Source organism: Salminus brasiliensis, chromosome 1, assembly GCF_030463535.1.
Source record: "Salminus brasiliensis chromosome 1, fSalBra1.hap2, whole genome shotgun sequence".
Classification (NCBI taxonomy): Eukaryota; Metazoa; Chordata; class Actinopteri; order Characiformes; family Bryconidae; genus Salminus; species Salminus brasiliensis.
This window is the reverse complement of record NC_132878.1, coordinates 7,131,810-7,146,809: the sequence shown is the minus strand read 5'-3', so window position 1 is coordinate 7,146,809 and position 15,000 is coordinate 7,131,810. Positions and strand designations below refer to the sequence as shown.

Here is a 15,000-nt window from a genome sequence, read left to right as displayed (position 1 = left end):
AGGGCTTAATGATGGTAAATCAGGTGAGCTGCTGCTGCTGCTGCTGCTCATCCTCCACGCTGTGCTGGCTGGACTGGGGGGCGTCCAGGAGAAATTATTAATTAAAGGTGTTGGATGATTATTAATAGTGATCATCCAACACCTGGATTGGTGGTAAATCAGGGCTTAATGATGGTAAATCAGGTGAGCTGCTGCTACTGCTGCTGCTGCTGCTGCTGCTCATCCTCCACGCTGTGCTGGCTGGACTGGGGGGCGTCCAGGAGAAACCTGGAGGAACCGAGCTCTGTTCTTCAGACTAGCTCATCTAATCTACTTTCCTCAGAATAAGAAACTCTTGCTCCTTTTACTGTATCTATCTTCACCTCCATCTGTTTTAATGTGAGTTTGACTCTTTCAGCTTCTGCTGAAGCACAATTCGCAGCATTGCGTGATGTCCTGTGTTTACAAGTGGGAACAGAAAGCGATCTCTGCCACATCGGACTCCCACGCCTCCCGACGTAGCCGGATTGGTTGGTCTGCTAACGACGCAGGGCTGTACCGCCGCTTGATTGGTCGGCTTCGCGTGACGCTTGGCGACGCCTTCCGGGGTTCAACTTGATGCAACCGGACCGAAAGTGGTGCGACACGCTTTGGTGCTTTAACGGGAGGACCCCCAAAGATCGTCTGTGCGGTCGAGACAGGGGGGATATTGGATGAAACGGTTAAGGTAGTGCCTTTTATCGAGCCTTGCGTTGTGAACAACAGTGTTTTGGTCCAAATTAGACGTGTTATAGAGCGAAAAGCAAGTTAGCTAGAGAGTTAGCCGAGAAGCTACGATAGCTAGCACTAGCTAGCCTACCTGGCTAACCGAGTTCAGCTAGCTGAGGGGGTGAGATTGTGATTTTAGCTTATTATTTCTTCCTAATTCGGCTGGTTTTTGTTTTAATTAATGTGTCAGCTACCTAAAGAGGTTGTGTTTAGCAGTATATTGTTAGAAATGTGAACGTAGTGGGTTGAAAACGCTGCTGCGTAGGTATGCTAGCTAGCTAGAGTTTGCTGTCATTTTCTTCCCAGGCACCGATCAGTCCACCCTTGCAGCTCGCAATCCCCCTTTTGAGGAACATTATGGCCAGTGCCTCTCCTCCACCATCATCGGGCTCCTCACCCACCGACACTACAGCCACCGGCTCCAGTGGCCAAGCACCAGGAGAAAGCAGCAGCCAGGACAGCACGTTTGAATGTAACATCTGCTTGGACACGTCCAAGGATGCAGTGATCAGCTTGTGTGGCCACCTCTTCTGGTATGTTACACCATCTTATTGCATAACCTTATTAATAATAACGTTAATAATCTGCTTATAGTAACTGCATTAATGTTGTTTCTTCCATCACCTGCATCACCTGCATCACCTCCATCACCTGCATCACCTGCATCACTTCGGGTGCTTTTCTACTGCTGGCTCACAGCTGGCCCTGCTTGCATCAGGTATGCATCTGCCATGTTTTGTTCTTGTCCTCTTTCTAATAAAAAAAATATTTGTCTTGTGAGGCTTTCCGCTGTTCCTAATACCCCTCAACCTCCATTCCCTCTCTTAACAGTGGTTGGAAACGAGGCCAAATAGGCAGGTGTGTCCAGTATGTAAAGCAGGCATCAGCCGAGACAAGGTCATCCCGCTGTATGGGCGAGGCAGCACAGGCCAGCAGGACCCAAGGTAAATATGACAGCTTTCAGAATCTCCTTCTGTTGGTCAAATGTCGCACTTTTAGGACAGATTTGACCTGTTGAGTGGGGGGGGGAAATGATGTGTTGCATGTATGTGTCTGGCTCGTTACAGTACAGTAACCTTGTATGTACAAAAAAAAAATAAATAAAGTTATAATGGAAGTCAGCGAAAAAGTTTTGGAGCATTTCATTGGGAAGTTGTAAAGAGAAACTGTCTGATTCACATTAGGTCAGAAAGTGAAAGACTGCTGTGAAAATAAATAAATAAATATATAAAATAATGGTATTAGTAAGCGTACCATTCTCAGTGAAAAGTCAGGCATATTGTTGGCACAAACCGAAACACAGTAATTGGTGAAACTCTCATTATTTTTTGTCCTCTGGGATTTCAGAGAGAGAACTCCTCCAAGACCACAGGGACAGAGACCAGAGCCAGAGAACCGTGGTGTAAGTAACTGCATTATTTTGCACTAATTAATCAGATATGCTAGCAATGGGCTAAAACAAACACAAAGCCCAAACAGGTTTAATAGTTAGCACTCATTTCATCATTTAAAGTCAGCCTGAGCCTGTTTGTTTTTCACTCTAAGCGATCAGAGGCGAATATCAGGGTGGAATCACTGATTGGTGGGTTATGTATGGAGTTCCAGAGACACATTTGCAACACTGTATGCCACATTGCACTAGCCATGTGTGATGAAACTATTACGTGCAGGTAGGAAGGTGCTGTATTGCCAGTGTGCGAGTAATTCATTAGTAAAAGAATAGTTCCCAGAGGGACTTATTAAGAAGCATCTCCGAAGAGAGAAGTGGGAAAGGGCTTTTTTTGCGGCCCTCTCAGGTAATGACAACACCTGCCATTTGAGGTTGCATCACGTCTCTTAGCATCTTCTGTACTGAAGCTTTATGAACAATCTGTTGATGGGTTTACGAGCACATATGTATATATATAATTATAAACACTAATTATCAAATCTTTAGCTGCCACAGTGAGCGAGGTAGCATGGACTGGATCAATAAATGGAGATAATCATGCTGATGAACTCAGTTTCTGAGTCTGTGTGTATTTTGATGTACTATTGACTTCTCTTCATCATCATGTTTATTGCAGGGATTTCAAGGATTTGGCTTTGGAGATGGCGGCTTCCAGATGTCCTTTGGTATTGGAGCGTTTCCTTTTGGCATTTTTGCCACAGCGTTTAACATCAACGATGGAAGGCCACCTCCAGGTATGCCTGCACATACAAATATGTAATGCACCATACTCTAAGGAAACATGGTTCTTTGACTCACAACAATAATGTATGGACTCTTTGTGGACATGAATGTCATGGTAGTATTGGGCTTTCAGTTTCTTTCAGCTGTTTTTAGTGCAAAATTACAACATACGTTTTTAATAAATAAAGAAAATAAAAGGTAATTAATACAATTGCGAGGTAAACGTTAGAACCGCCCCCACAAATTTAATACTACTTCAGATGTGTATTCTGGAGGATCCTGTCTTATTTAAACCTCAGACATTAAGTCTGGTTTGCTCTTGATTGTTGAAGTGAGAGGTGAAGATCATCATGGGCCGATCCAAAGAGCTCCCTGAGGCCTTTAGAAAAAATTTTGTAGTCTGGGAAGGGGTTTAGTTTAATAAGATCTCAGAACAATTGTCACTGTATTTGCTATTTTTAATGTAATCATTTTTGACCAGAATTTTAACTGAATTTATTACATGGTTATATTAGCAGATCAGCCATAAGATCACACTTCTGACAGGGGAAGTAAAAAACAATTATCTGTAAAGGGGTGGGATCTATATATTAGGCAGCAAGTGAAGACATGAAGCTTGAAGACAATAAAGGCATTAAAATCAGGAAAAAATGGGCAAGCATAAGAATCTGAGCTAGAGGTGTGCGATATTGACACACAGAAAAATATATCTCAATATTTTCTGGGATTCTAGTGATAACAGTAATTATACAATATTTTGCATCCTTTAAAATGTGTTGATAAAGGCTTGCTTTGCGCTAGCTTGTTCTACTTATTTATTTACTAAAAACTGAAGCATTTAAGTTAAATAGTACAAAAACAACAGTGCAAGTGTTACTAACTCCACAAACGTCTTTTTTTTTCTTTACAATAAATTGTAATGTAATATGAAAGTACTATAATTATTTCATTATATTTATATTTCATGTTTTTTTAGATTTCATTTGTCATTTAAACTATAAATTAATTGACTGCACTATTTCCTATAGAGGTATACGGGGGTTTCAGGTGAAGTCACATTATGTAACGTCTCTATACTTATGAGAGTGCAGTCACATAATCTGATAATGGCTGTCAGATCTCTGTTAGAATATGTGACTGCACACAACACATAAAATGTCCATGCACATGTAAAGGAGCTGAAAATAACCAGTAAATTATTGTGAATTCATCCAAAAATTACAATATAATAATAATAATAATAATATAATTATTAGATAATAAAATAACTTAATAATTAGATAATATAATAACTATTATCTTTTCTAAATAGTTAACTTCAATTCATTATTATCCTGTTTTTATGCAATCGAGAGAGAGAGAGAGAGAGAGAGAGAGAGAGAGACTCCAGCTGCTAAAAACGTATCGCAGTGCTGAAAGCTGTTGTCTGTATGCAGAGAGCAAAAAAATAAAGAGAGAGAGAGAGGGAATCACCCAGAGCTGCCTCTGCGTTCTCCTTCAGATGCACCCACCCAATCTGTCGCACACAGAAGTAGAAATCTCAGGAAGTACCCACTGAGGTCAAAGAATTAGACTGTCACAGAGCACAGAGGCTGGTTTCGGCCTGTAGTGGGCCGCAGACTCCCGACTGTTTATTTTTTTTATAATCTTCATATTCAGCACGTAGGTTAGTTCACACATGCGTTGTCGAGGTTGGCAGAAGGCAGTCATCCTCTGTGTTTTCAAAGCATAAAACACACCTCCAAGCTAGTGATGACGAGCCAGCTCTAGCAACTAACTCTAACGCCGCAGACTGGCAGGGTGCTGGTGCTTGTGTTTTGTCTCCTAGTGCGGTTTGTTCTCATTTTTAACTCCAGTCATTCCCAGGCAAAACACTAGCTTATGTTGTGGTGAACTTTAGGCTATGCTAGCGTGCTGCATGCACTCCATGCACATGCGCAGTAGTCTATCCTATCAGGCTAATGGGCACAGTGTAATTAGCCGTGTTTTTGAGTGGTTTCCACCCCTAAATGGAGCAACTTTGCTAAGAACCAAACTGTGGTGTTCTAGACAACTGGGTCAGAACATGTTCTTCATCATCAAGCAGGTCTTGAGGTTTTTATGGTATGTAGTGGTCAGTACCTACCAAGTAGTACCCACTCAATACTAGGCAGGTGGTGCTAATGTTTTTGCTGATGGGTGTATATGATTTTATATGCTATTTATACACAATTGTACATGTCCTCTCTGTGTCTGTTTACTTTCCAGCTGCTCCCGGTACCCCACAGCACATGGATGAACAGTTCCTGTCCCGCCTCTTCCTGTTTGTGGCACTGGTCATCATGTTTTGGCTTCTGATTGCATAGACCATTACGAACTCTTGTTGGGACGGAATGGCGACCAGCGCTCACCTTACAGACGGTCATCTGAGATTTCTCTAGTGGACACACTCTTACTTTTCTCCCAGCCGCCAGTTTCAGCTGATTTTAAAATGAAGCGTGTTACGACACATGGATTCTTTCTGGTGAAGGAGATGCGTCACGTGTGTTTGTGATTGCATGTCTGTGGTCAATTCAGTACAGAAAATTGTAAAATGTGATTTCATGGAATGATACTGTTCCTGCTCTTCTTGACTTGATACCTCTCAGATTGTAATTTTAAATAAAACCCAGAGTCTTATTTCTCTTAAGATGCTTTGTTGACATTATACCTCTCCAGTCATGTCTGTAGTTCTTGGAAGCGTCTGCATATGTCTGCATTATTGAGGTGCAACACACACCCCTACATGTTAGGTTTTCCCTCAGCAAACCAGAGGACTACTCTTTAACACACGATATCTCCAAATGTTTGTGGACACCCCATCTAACGTATGCATTCAGCTACTTGTAAGTTGCACCCATTGCTGACACAGGTGGAGACATACTGCCAATACTGTTGGCACCATGCCTAAAGCCAGGCGTGGGCTAGAGGGGTGTTAAGCCCCCTAGCATTGAGCTGTGGAAGAGCTGTGTTCTCTGGAATGAGGGATGGTGCTCCATCCAGTACCCTTGGGGATGAGATGGGGATGAGATGAGGATGAGGTGGGGTGATGATCATCTATCCCACATCCTGACCTGACCAACGCTCTTGTAGCTGAATGCAATCAAATCTTCACAGCAGTGCTCCTCCTCAAATCTGGTGAGAAAGTCTTCCTCCCTGGACAGTAGAGACAGTTAATCCCCCAAAAGCAGGAGAAACTTGTTTTAATACCTTTGATTTCAGAAGAAACAATGAACCAGCAGGTGTCCCAATACTTTTGTCCATAGTGTATGGTAGAGCAGACAAATTAGCAAACTCTGAACCTCTGGTTCCCCATCTCCAAAGTCTGCGAAGGACATGATGAACAGTCTCCTCATGACCGTGGACCACCAGTCCTGGACCGCTGCAGCTCTAACGTGGTCATTCAGCCCGTCAGGGTTAAAGCAGGTGTCTTACAGTGGAAGGTGTGCAGGGCTGTGGTTCTTCTGCAGGCTGTGGTTCTTCTGCAGGCCGTGGTTCTTCTGCAGGGCTGTGGTTCTTCTGCAGGCCGTGGTTCTTCTGCAGGGCTGTGGTTCTTCTGCAGGCCGTGGTTCTTCTGCAGGGCTGTGGTTCTTCTGCAGGCCGTGGTTCTTCTGCAGGCTGTGGTTCTTCTGCAGGCCGTGGTTCTTCTGCAGGCCATGGTTTTTCTGCAGGGCTGTGGTTCTTCTGCAGGCCGTGGTTCTTCTGCAGGCTGTGGTTCTTCTGCAGGCCGTCTGAGAACCCTGTTGTAAACTCTTAGTTTTAAATATTAACCCGAGTTTTTTGTTATGTAATTACTAGACAGTTGCTATGCTGTTGCTATGGTATTAGTGATTGATAGGTGGTTGATGTGATGTTGCCAGGTGGTTGCTATGGTGTTACTACTGTATTAGTGATTGCTTTGCCATGTTTTATGTGATTGCTAGATGGCTGCTACTGATAGTATCAGTGACTGCAATTCAAAGCAAAGCTATTGAAGAAGTCATTGCTTTGCAAATGGTTGCTATGGTATTAGTAACTGTTTTGTATCTTTACAGGATTGCTAGGTGGTTGCTATGGTGTTGCTGATGGTAGCTGCTATGGTATTCTTGTTACATGATTGCTAGGTGGCTGCTATGGTGTTGCTATGGTGTTACTGATTGCGTTACAGTTTTTTTTACATGATTGCTAGGTGGTTGCTTTGGTATTACCAGGTGGTTACTATGGTGTTACTGATTGCGTTACAGTTTTTTTACATGATTGCTAGGTGGTTGAAATATTTTTGCTGGATGGCTGCTAGGGTATTACTAGTTGCAATGCCAAGCAAATGCACAACCACAACTATACAAAGGTCCCATGTGGAGAATTTCAGTAAAGGTGTTATTTTAAAAATACGCACTTCACAGGAGCAGCAATCTACTGCAAGGCCAGCAGAGGGCGCCAAAGAGGCCATGCCTATAGCCCTACTCTCATAAATACGCTTTTACATAATATGCTTTTACTAGATTTTTACTAGTTTTATTTGGTCAAATCTGTCATACTGGTCAATCAGCGTGATCAGGCTGGTCACACTGGTTGACTAGCTTGGTTATAATGGTCGACTGGCTTGGTCCAAACTATCAAACCATCAAACACAAGCAAAAATACACACCGTCTGCTGGTCAAGAGCTGAGCTGCTCTGCCACCTTGTTACTGTTTACCAGCTGAAAGTAATGTAAGGGGTGAATTCAGCACAATTAAGAACTGCAGCACAAATAAAAATAAAAATAAAGTCAATTTGCAGTTAAGTTAATATCTGCAAATATGCAAACACTATTAAAACTATATATATATATATATATATATATATATATATATATATATATATATATATATACACTTTTTTTTTAATAATATAGACAGGTTGAGCTCCGCTGGACTTGGCATTCGAGCGGCCAGCAGAGGGCGCCAAAATCTCCGTGCATATAAGCGTAGGCTCATAAATACATAAACAGACTCAAAATATCACTAAAATTGAGAAATGAACAAAGCTGAGATTAATTTATGAATTCTACAGAGCATATCTAACACTGCTGACCTCATCCTGAGCACAATTTAGCATCATTTCTGTTTGCTGGTAATAAATATAACACAGGCCAGTGAATCTACAGGTCGTGTCCACCAGAGGGCGCCAGAGAAGCCATGCAGCGTTCAGGTAACCCGGAGCTGTGTGTGTCGAACTGTTGTGGAGAAAACAGCACAGTGCTAAACGGGTAGTTCACAAAAAACACGTGTATGCGTTACTGTTTATTCTTCTTTTGAAGCTTTGCTGCATAATTAGGAACATATATGTGAGCATAATTTGCAATTAAGTTAATATCTGTCAATATAGAATCATTAAGGGCATTGTGAATGCAGCTTTTTACATTTATAAACAGTGTTTATCTTATAAACATCATGAAATGAATAACTTCTGTTTGCTTCGTTGTCAAACATTAAGAAATGAAAGCATGGTACTGTCTAAAAGTCAGAGACCTCCACCTTTATTTATTTCTAGTCAAAACAGCCATTAGTACAAACTTCTTTTCAGGAGACACTTCAGAGGAGATCAAATCAAAAAATCTAATTGCCCAAGTTTCCAATACTGGAGTTCAAAACATGATCCAACCCTTAACAGCCCCCTGTGAGTCCTGGGGGACCCCCAAAACTACTCCTATCTGTTAAACGAGAAAATCGAGCTCCACTATCACTTCATACCCGAGACCACCATTTGGATCTTGGTCAGGATGTCTTTTCTGCAGAAACACTGAAAGCGAGTCTCCTAAGCAGAATGGATGGTGTTATAAGGATGGACGGACACGCCAATAATATCTGATATTAGAGTTGTTAGAATTAGAATTGTTGAAGCTTCTGTTTTTTTCTGGTGCTGAAGAGTGTGTGTGCTTAATGTATGTTCTGACTGGGGGCTCTGACTTTTGCACAGCACTTTAAACACACATACAAACCCAACATCCAGTGTGTCCCCTTTTCATTCAGACAGATTGCAGTCTGAGCCATTTTCATTCAGTAGCACAGAACCATATTAACTTTTAGTCTGATGGGCTTAACTGTCACTGACTTCTAAATTCTTCCCTGAGGAAAACGGGGAGGGTGAGGAAAGGTGGGAGGTGAGGAAAGCAGGGAGGGTGAGGAAAGAGGGGAGGGTAAGGAAAGAGGGGAGGGTGAGGAAAGCTGGGAGGGTGAGGAAAGCGGGGAGGGTGAGGAAAGCGAGGAGGGTGAGGAAAGCGGGGAGGGTAAGGAAAGAGGGGAGGGTGAGGAAAGCTGGGAGGGTGAGGAAAGCGGGGAGGGTGAGGAAAGCGGGGAGGGTAAGGAAAGGTGGGAGGTGAGGAAAGCAGGGAGGGTGAGGAAAGCTGGGAGGGTGAGGAAAGAGGGGAGGGTGAGGAAAACGGGAAGGTGAGGAAAGGTGGGAGGGTGAGGAAAGCGAGGAGGGTGAGGAAAGCTGGGAGGGTGAGGAAAGAGGGGAGGGTGAGGAAAGGTGGGAGGTGAGGAAAGCAGGGAGGGTGAGAAAAGGTGGGAGGGTGAGGAAAGAGGGGAGGGTAAGGAAAGAAGGGAGGGTGAGGAAAGAGGGGAGGGTGAGGAAAGCTGGGAGGGTGAGGAAAGCGGGGAGGGTAAGGAAAGGTGGGAGGTGAGGAAAGCAGGGAGGGTGAGGAAAGCTGGGAGGGTGAGGAAAGAGGGGAGGGTGAGGAAAACGGGAGGGTGAGGAAAGGTGGGAGGGTGAGGAAAGCGAGGAGGGTGAGGAAAACGGGAGGGTGAGGAAAGGTGGGAGGTGAGGAAAGCTGGGAGGGTGAGGAAAGCGGGGAGGGTGAGGAAAGCGGGGAGGGTGAGGAAAACGGGAGGGTGAGGAAAGGTGGCAGGTGAGGAAAGCTGGGAGGGTGAGGAAAGCGGGGAGGGTGAGGAAAGCGAGGAGGGTGAGGAAAGAGGGGAGGGTGAGGAAAGCTGGGAGGGTGAGGAAAGCTGGGAGGGTGAGGAAAGCGGGGAGGGTGAGGAAAACGGGAGGGTGAGGAAAGGTGGCAGGTGAGGAAAGGTGGCAGGTGAGGAAAGCTGGGAGGGTGAGGAAAGCGGGGAGGGTGAGGAAAGCGAGGAGGGTGAGGAAAGAGGGGAGGGTGAGGAAAGCTGGGAGGGTGAGGAAAGCGGGAGGTGAGGAAAGCTGGGAGGGTGAGGAAAGCTGGGAGGGTGAGGAAAGAGGGGAGGGTGAGGAAAGCGAGGAGGGTGAGGAAAGCGGGGAGGGTGAGGAAAGCTGGGAGGGTGAGGAAAGCGAGGAGGGTGAGGAAAGCTAGGAGGGTGAGGAAAGAGGGGAGGGTGAGGAAAGCTGGGAGGGTGAGGAAAGCGAGGAGGGTGAGGAAAGCTAGGAGGGTGAGGAAAGAGGGGAGGGTGAGGAAAGCTGGGAGGGTGAAGGGGTATAGATACACACTAGATCACCCCTCTTTCTCCAAGCCATTTTCTTTATCCGTCTTAAACGTGTTCATCTGTATTTCAGCAGGTTTCTCTCCGGCCTGCCGGACGCTGGCGGACGCTGGCTGCTCGTCACTGAGGTCGCAGGCCGGGTTGGTGAAAGCTGATAGGGGGAGATTGATTCTGTGCATTTCCTGCTCGTAAGCTCTCTGTTCGTGCTGCGTCCTCAGCTTTACACCCCTGAAGAAACACAAGAACAACAACAAGAAGAAGTCCCACCAAGCCATACGGGTCATTTGTTTAGACTGGTAGCTCCGTCAACCAGCTTCCTCAGGACTAGGGCACAATCTAGCATGAGGCAGAAAGTAACAAAGACCTGATGATCTTCTCATGTTTCCACTAACATCAGATTTAGCCTGAAGTTTAACCATAACTAACCCTTTATACCATAGCTAATGTACACCGATCAGCCATAACATTAACACCACTGACAGGGGAAGTAAAACACATTGGTTATCTTCATCTACAGAGGCTTCATCTGTCAAGGGGTGGATCTACATATTAGGCTGGAAGTGAAAAGTCAGTTCTTGAAGGTGATGGAGGTGGAAAAATCAGCAGAAATGGACAAGTGTAAGATTCGGAGACACTTTGACAAGAACCAAACTGTAAAGGCTAGACGACTGGGTGCTCCAAGAAAGGGTCAGGTGATTCCTTTTCCTCCCAGATGTCCCAGAAGACTTTTCACACAGGACTGTATGTATTTGCAGAGGTGTCTGTAGTTCAGTAAACAGTAGTTGAGTAAAGTTCAGTGGTCTATAGGCCAGCATTTGCTTCGGTGTATTCTGTGTATTCGGGCTGCATATTTGCCATGAGGAGCAGTACCTGTTTTTATAACCAGAGATATGGCACATAGGCCTGGGTGTGTGGACACTACTAATAATGGGTAGGGTCTCCCTTTCCTCTCAAATCAGAAATCTCCTGTTCTACCACATCCGTAAGCTATTCAGGTCTAAAAAACCCCACTGAGGAACACTTGAGGAACACTTAAACTGATCTGATTGATTAGTAATCAATCAAAACCTTCCCAACCCTATTACACCTCCTCCACCAGCCTGGATTCAAGGCTTTTGACACAAGGCAGGTTGGGTTCATGGATTCATGCTGTTGGCACCAAATTCTGAACTAACATAAGTGAGTCTCTGGAGAAATGGAGACCCATCAGATCAGGCTACATTTTTCCAGTCTTCACGTAGGAGTAAATCGGACCAATTCAAGTTCAGAGATATATTGGCCTGTGGATTGGATCCTCAGAATGATGAGGTCACTAACAACAGAAAGCTAACACTGAACTGATGTCGAAAAACTGGTTACCTTACCGAAATACTATATTTTGCAGTTCCAAATCCTTAGGACTGCCCTATCACACGATACCGTCATGGTAAAAGTGCTGGATGGGTGAAGACTGGCATGTAAAGTACTACCACAACTTTCTGAACTGCCGCTAAACAGCTCAACACGCCTGGAGAACACGGACCGCCAGTTCATTAGCTAACACTTACTAGCATCCCTCTGAGTGATTGGGGGAGAGTGAGGACCAATCCGACCCACCCAGAACCAGTGAGGCCAAGTATGCTCAGCTATGAAGGGCTGTGGCTTCACAGGGTATCAAACTTGCGATCTCCCTTCCAGTGCGGACGTTTAGTGGCTCATTTAAGAGATTTGTTTTTACTTACTTTCTGTAGACATAGCCGATAGTTATTCCAGAGCCTAACAGTACAATGACTGCCATGAGGATGGCTCCGAGTGCATAGCCTGAAACAAAGAGAACGAATAGCAGTAATTTAGAGTCAGTCAATTTCACAGTACAGTGAAGAACACAGAAAAAACTGCCGTATTTACAATGTGAGCATGCAAAAGCATCATATCTCTGTACTTCAACAATGAATGGACCAATAGAAATGCTCCAAGGTGATCTGGATTAATGTCTTTGACTTCCATTAAAAGTAAAGAAGACTGGGGCTTTGAGTGGCTCAGCCATCCTAATGCGCTACCGCTATGGCTCAGGGGTCACAAGTTCGAATCCAGCCGGAGTCCGAGTAATCACAACTGGTTTTGTCACTCCCCTCGTCACTCTTATAGCGATGTTGGCCGGCACAAGTGTCCGTTAGCTGTTAAAGCGCTGAAGCTGGGGACCCTACACTTTCCTCCAATCATGTCTGCTGCCAGGTGATGCTTTTCGAAAAGTCTGGAAAGAGGCTGTGGCTGTGTATCAGAGGAGACGTGTTAAGCCTGTGTTACCCTCCTAGCATCGGGAGCATTGCTAGTGCTGGGGGAGCTACGAAGGGGTGGGTTAATTAGCAATAACAGATCTGGAAAAAAATAGTAAACATGCTCAGATGTGGTTTTACACACCTATTTACCACCCTGTTACTCTGCCTCAGAATAAAACACAATGTTTTCCTTTTTGTGGTGGATTCATAAATTTATAGAGAACCTGATGAGCTCTGCTCAGATTGGCTGGTTTATGTCACTGCGACAGCTCACAGGAGGCATGTAGTGTAGCACAGCATCACTTAGCTTTGTTTTTAGCACTGTAACAAGAACACTGTATATTTTTTATTCCTTTGTGTTATTGCTGCAGCTTTGCACAGATTCCTTTGACAGCCCTTTTCCTTTTCCTAGGGTTAGCTATTAGCCTTCCAAGGATACTCGCTTGCTTCCATATTCTCCCAAAGTGGCCGTTGCATTGATCCACAGCCTTGAAGGGCTTTTCACATTTCACTTTTGTACAGTAACCTTGGGTGCGACACTATTCCAAGATGAATGCGGTTTTCCACTGTAGGACCCGCACAGTTGTATATACATAAACTAGGGCTGTGCAAAATTGGGTTAATTAGTCATTATTGTTATATTGGTCTTTGTAGTAGAAGGCTGATTTTACCGTGAACAAATTACAGCTTTAAACATGTCTGGCACAGTTCTGAATCTACTGTTAAATTTTTTGAAATAGTGCAGTCAACATTGATACATTAACACATACAATTAATCTGCAAACTTTAACACCTTAACCTTTTTTAATGCAAATGAATCATCTTAACAAGTTTGGCCCCAACTGCCTCCCGTAGGTCTCTCTCTTTACAGAGCCTAGTGACGCATTATCGGATTTATTTAGCGATGTAAACACAGGGTCGCTACTGTTGAGCTCAGATGGTAGATTCCTCTAGACACATTTACTTGTTCCCCCACCCGAAAATGTAACATGCTAGCTAGCATTTTAACTTGTGATTAATCCTAATAATTAATCACAGAATATGTGAATAAACTTTTAAATCAACACCTAAATTTTTTAGCAGATAACATAATAATATTGATAATAATCATCTTTGCATATTTGCAACACAAATATGGTCATTTGTCCATATAGTGCACTCATCTATGCTGACCCTTCTAAAAGCGTTTGTTTGATGCAGTTGAGAATCACGGGATGTACCCAGCGCTCCAAGGTCTTTCTTCTTGCTGGGTCTGAGGCTGACTCGCCGACTGATGCCTGTGTCAGGTTTCACTGCGACACTCCCTCTGGGCGGATGGACGCTCCGCGGCTCTGTCTGACCGTCACCAGAGGACGTAGCCTCCGCCTCTGCCTCAGAACCTGCCTCAGGCGCCTGATCTAGAACATTAAAACATGAAACAGGGTGTAAGTAAGTAATGAATTACTCATTAACACATTCCTTCAGGTGCGCTGGTACACAAGTGGTCTTCAAGCATTTTTTAGTAAAGGCAGTAGTCCTATACAGAACTAGAAGAACCCTTTGGAAGTTTAAATGGTTCTCTGCCTGGTTAATGGGTTCTTTACTATAATGGAAAACCCGTTATAAATGGTTTCTAGAACCAAAACGGCTCAAGTATTAACAATCTTAACAATAAAGGTGCTACAAAGGGTTCCTTTACAGAAGCATTTTTCTGTGAAAAACTTATAAAATGACAATATTTGCTGGCCAATTCATTTTTAAACACTCTGTGTCCAGATACTTGTGGACACCCCTTCTAACAAATGCATTTAGCTACTTTAAGTTATTGCTGATTCAGATGTGCAAATGCACACACACACACACAGCTTGTCTAGTCCCTTACTAAGAATAGGCACCATGCCTATAGACATCAAGCTGCCTAATGCCAGGAGTGGGCTAGAGGGGTACAAAGCCCCCCAACATTGAGCTGTGAAGCAGTGCAACTGTGATCTCTGGATTGATGGATTGTGGGATGAGTGGAGGAGCTGGGGATGCATTGGGGTGGTGGTCATCCAACATCCTGACTTCACTGATACTATTGTCTAATGCTGAATTCATTAAAAATCAAACCTGCACAGCAGTGCTTCTCCAAAGTCTAGTCGAAAGTCTTCTTCTCTGAACAGTAGAGACAGTTACTCCAACAAAAGCAGGATATACTTATATATATTAATACAACAATCAAAACGCAATGTCCCAATACTTTTGTCCATACAGTGTATTATTAAGGAAATAATCAGCACCAAACGCTTGAGCAGATACATCCTAAAGTACAGAGCAAAATGCAAGATGCAGCTGTGTTATTACACAGTGTTCTCTGTGCTCTTACCACACCATCCAGTTATAGTACAGTCTCGTCTCTTGATGCCA

At 44.0% G+C, this 15,000-nt stretch overlaps 2 protein-coding genes across 2 annotated transcripts in view; one reads left to right on the top strand and one right to left on the bottom strand.

The window, feature by feature from the left end:
• The first annotated feature begins 305 nt into the window (after positions 1 to 305).
• On the top strand, positions 306 to 5,606 carry rnf185 (ring finger protein 185). The gene is made up of 7 exons (XM_072692749.1): positions 306 to 706; positions 1,054 to 1,280; positions 1,447 to 1,465; positions 1,579 to 1,691; positions 2,095 to 2,149; positions 2,814 to 2,931; positions 5,168 to 5,606. Exons 2-7 carry the CDS (start codon positions 1,105 to 1,107, stop codon positions 5,263 to 5,265), a joined length of 579 nt encoding a protein of 192 aa, XP_072548850.1. The 5' UTR covers positions 306 to 706; positions 1,054 to 1,104; the 3' UTR covers positions 5,266 to 5,606.
• Positions 5,607 to 10,298: 4,692 nt separating this feature from the next.
• LOC140537836 (phosphoinositide-3-kinase-interacting protein 1-like) overlaps positions 10,299 to 15,000 on the bottom strand; it is a 30,789-nt gene continuing 26,087 nt past the window's right edge. Inside the window, exons 2-5 of the mRNA XM_072660104.1 lie at positions 14,960 to 14,990; positions 13,836 to 14,012; positions 12,079 to 12,157; positions 10,299 to 10,585 (exon numbers count right to left, since the gene is read on the bottom strand). Of these exons, the coding sequence (XP_072516205.1) occupies positions 10,369 to 10,585; positions 12,079 to 12,157; positions 13,836 to 14,012; positions 14,960 to 14,990 (504 nt within the window). The 3' untranslated portion in view covers positions 10,299 to 10,368. The remainder of the gene's footprint in view (positions 10,586 to 12,078; positions 12,158 to 13,835; positions 14,013 to 14,959; positions 14,991 to 15,000) is intronic.

What these genes read in the sequence shown, in the direction of transcription:
- rnf185 (XM_072692749.1), top strand. Translation starts at nt 1,105, where the DNA reads ATGGCCAGTGCCTCTCCTCCACCATCATCGGGCTCCTCACCCACCGAC. An exon ending in ACAGGCCAGCAGGACCCAAG is followed by an intron (nt 1,692 to 2,094) that starts GTAAATATGACA and finishes CTGGGATTTCAG; the next exon opens with AGAGAGAACTCCTCCAAGAC. An exon ending in CGATGGAAGGCCACCTCCAG is followed by an intron (nt 2,932 to 5,167) that starts GTATGCCTGCAC and finishes TTTACTTTCCAG; the next exon opens with CTGCTCCCGGTACCCCACAG.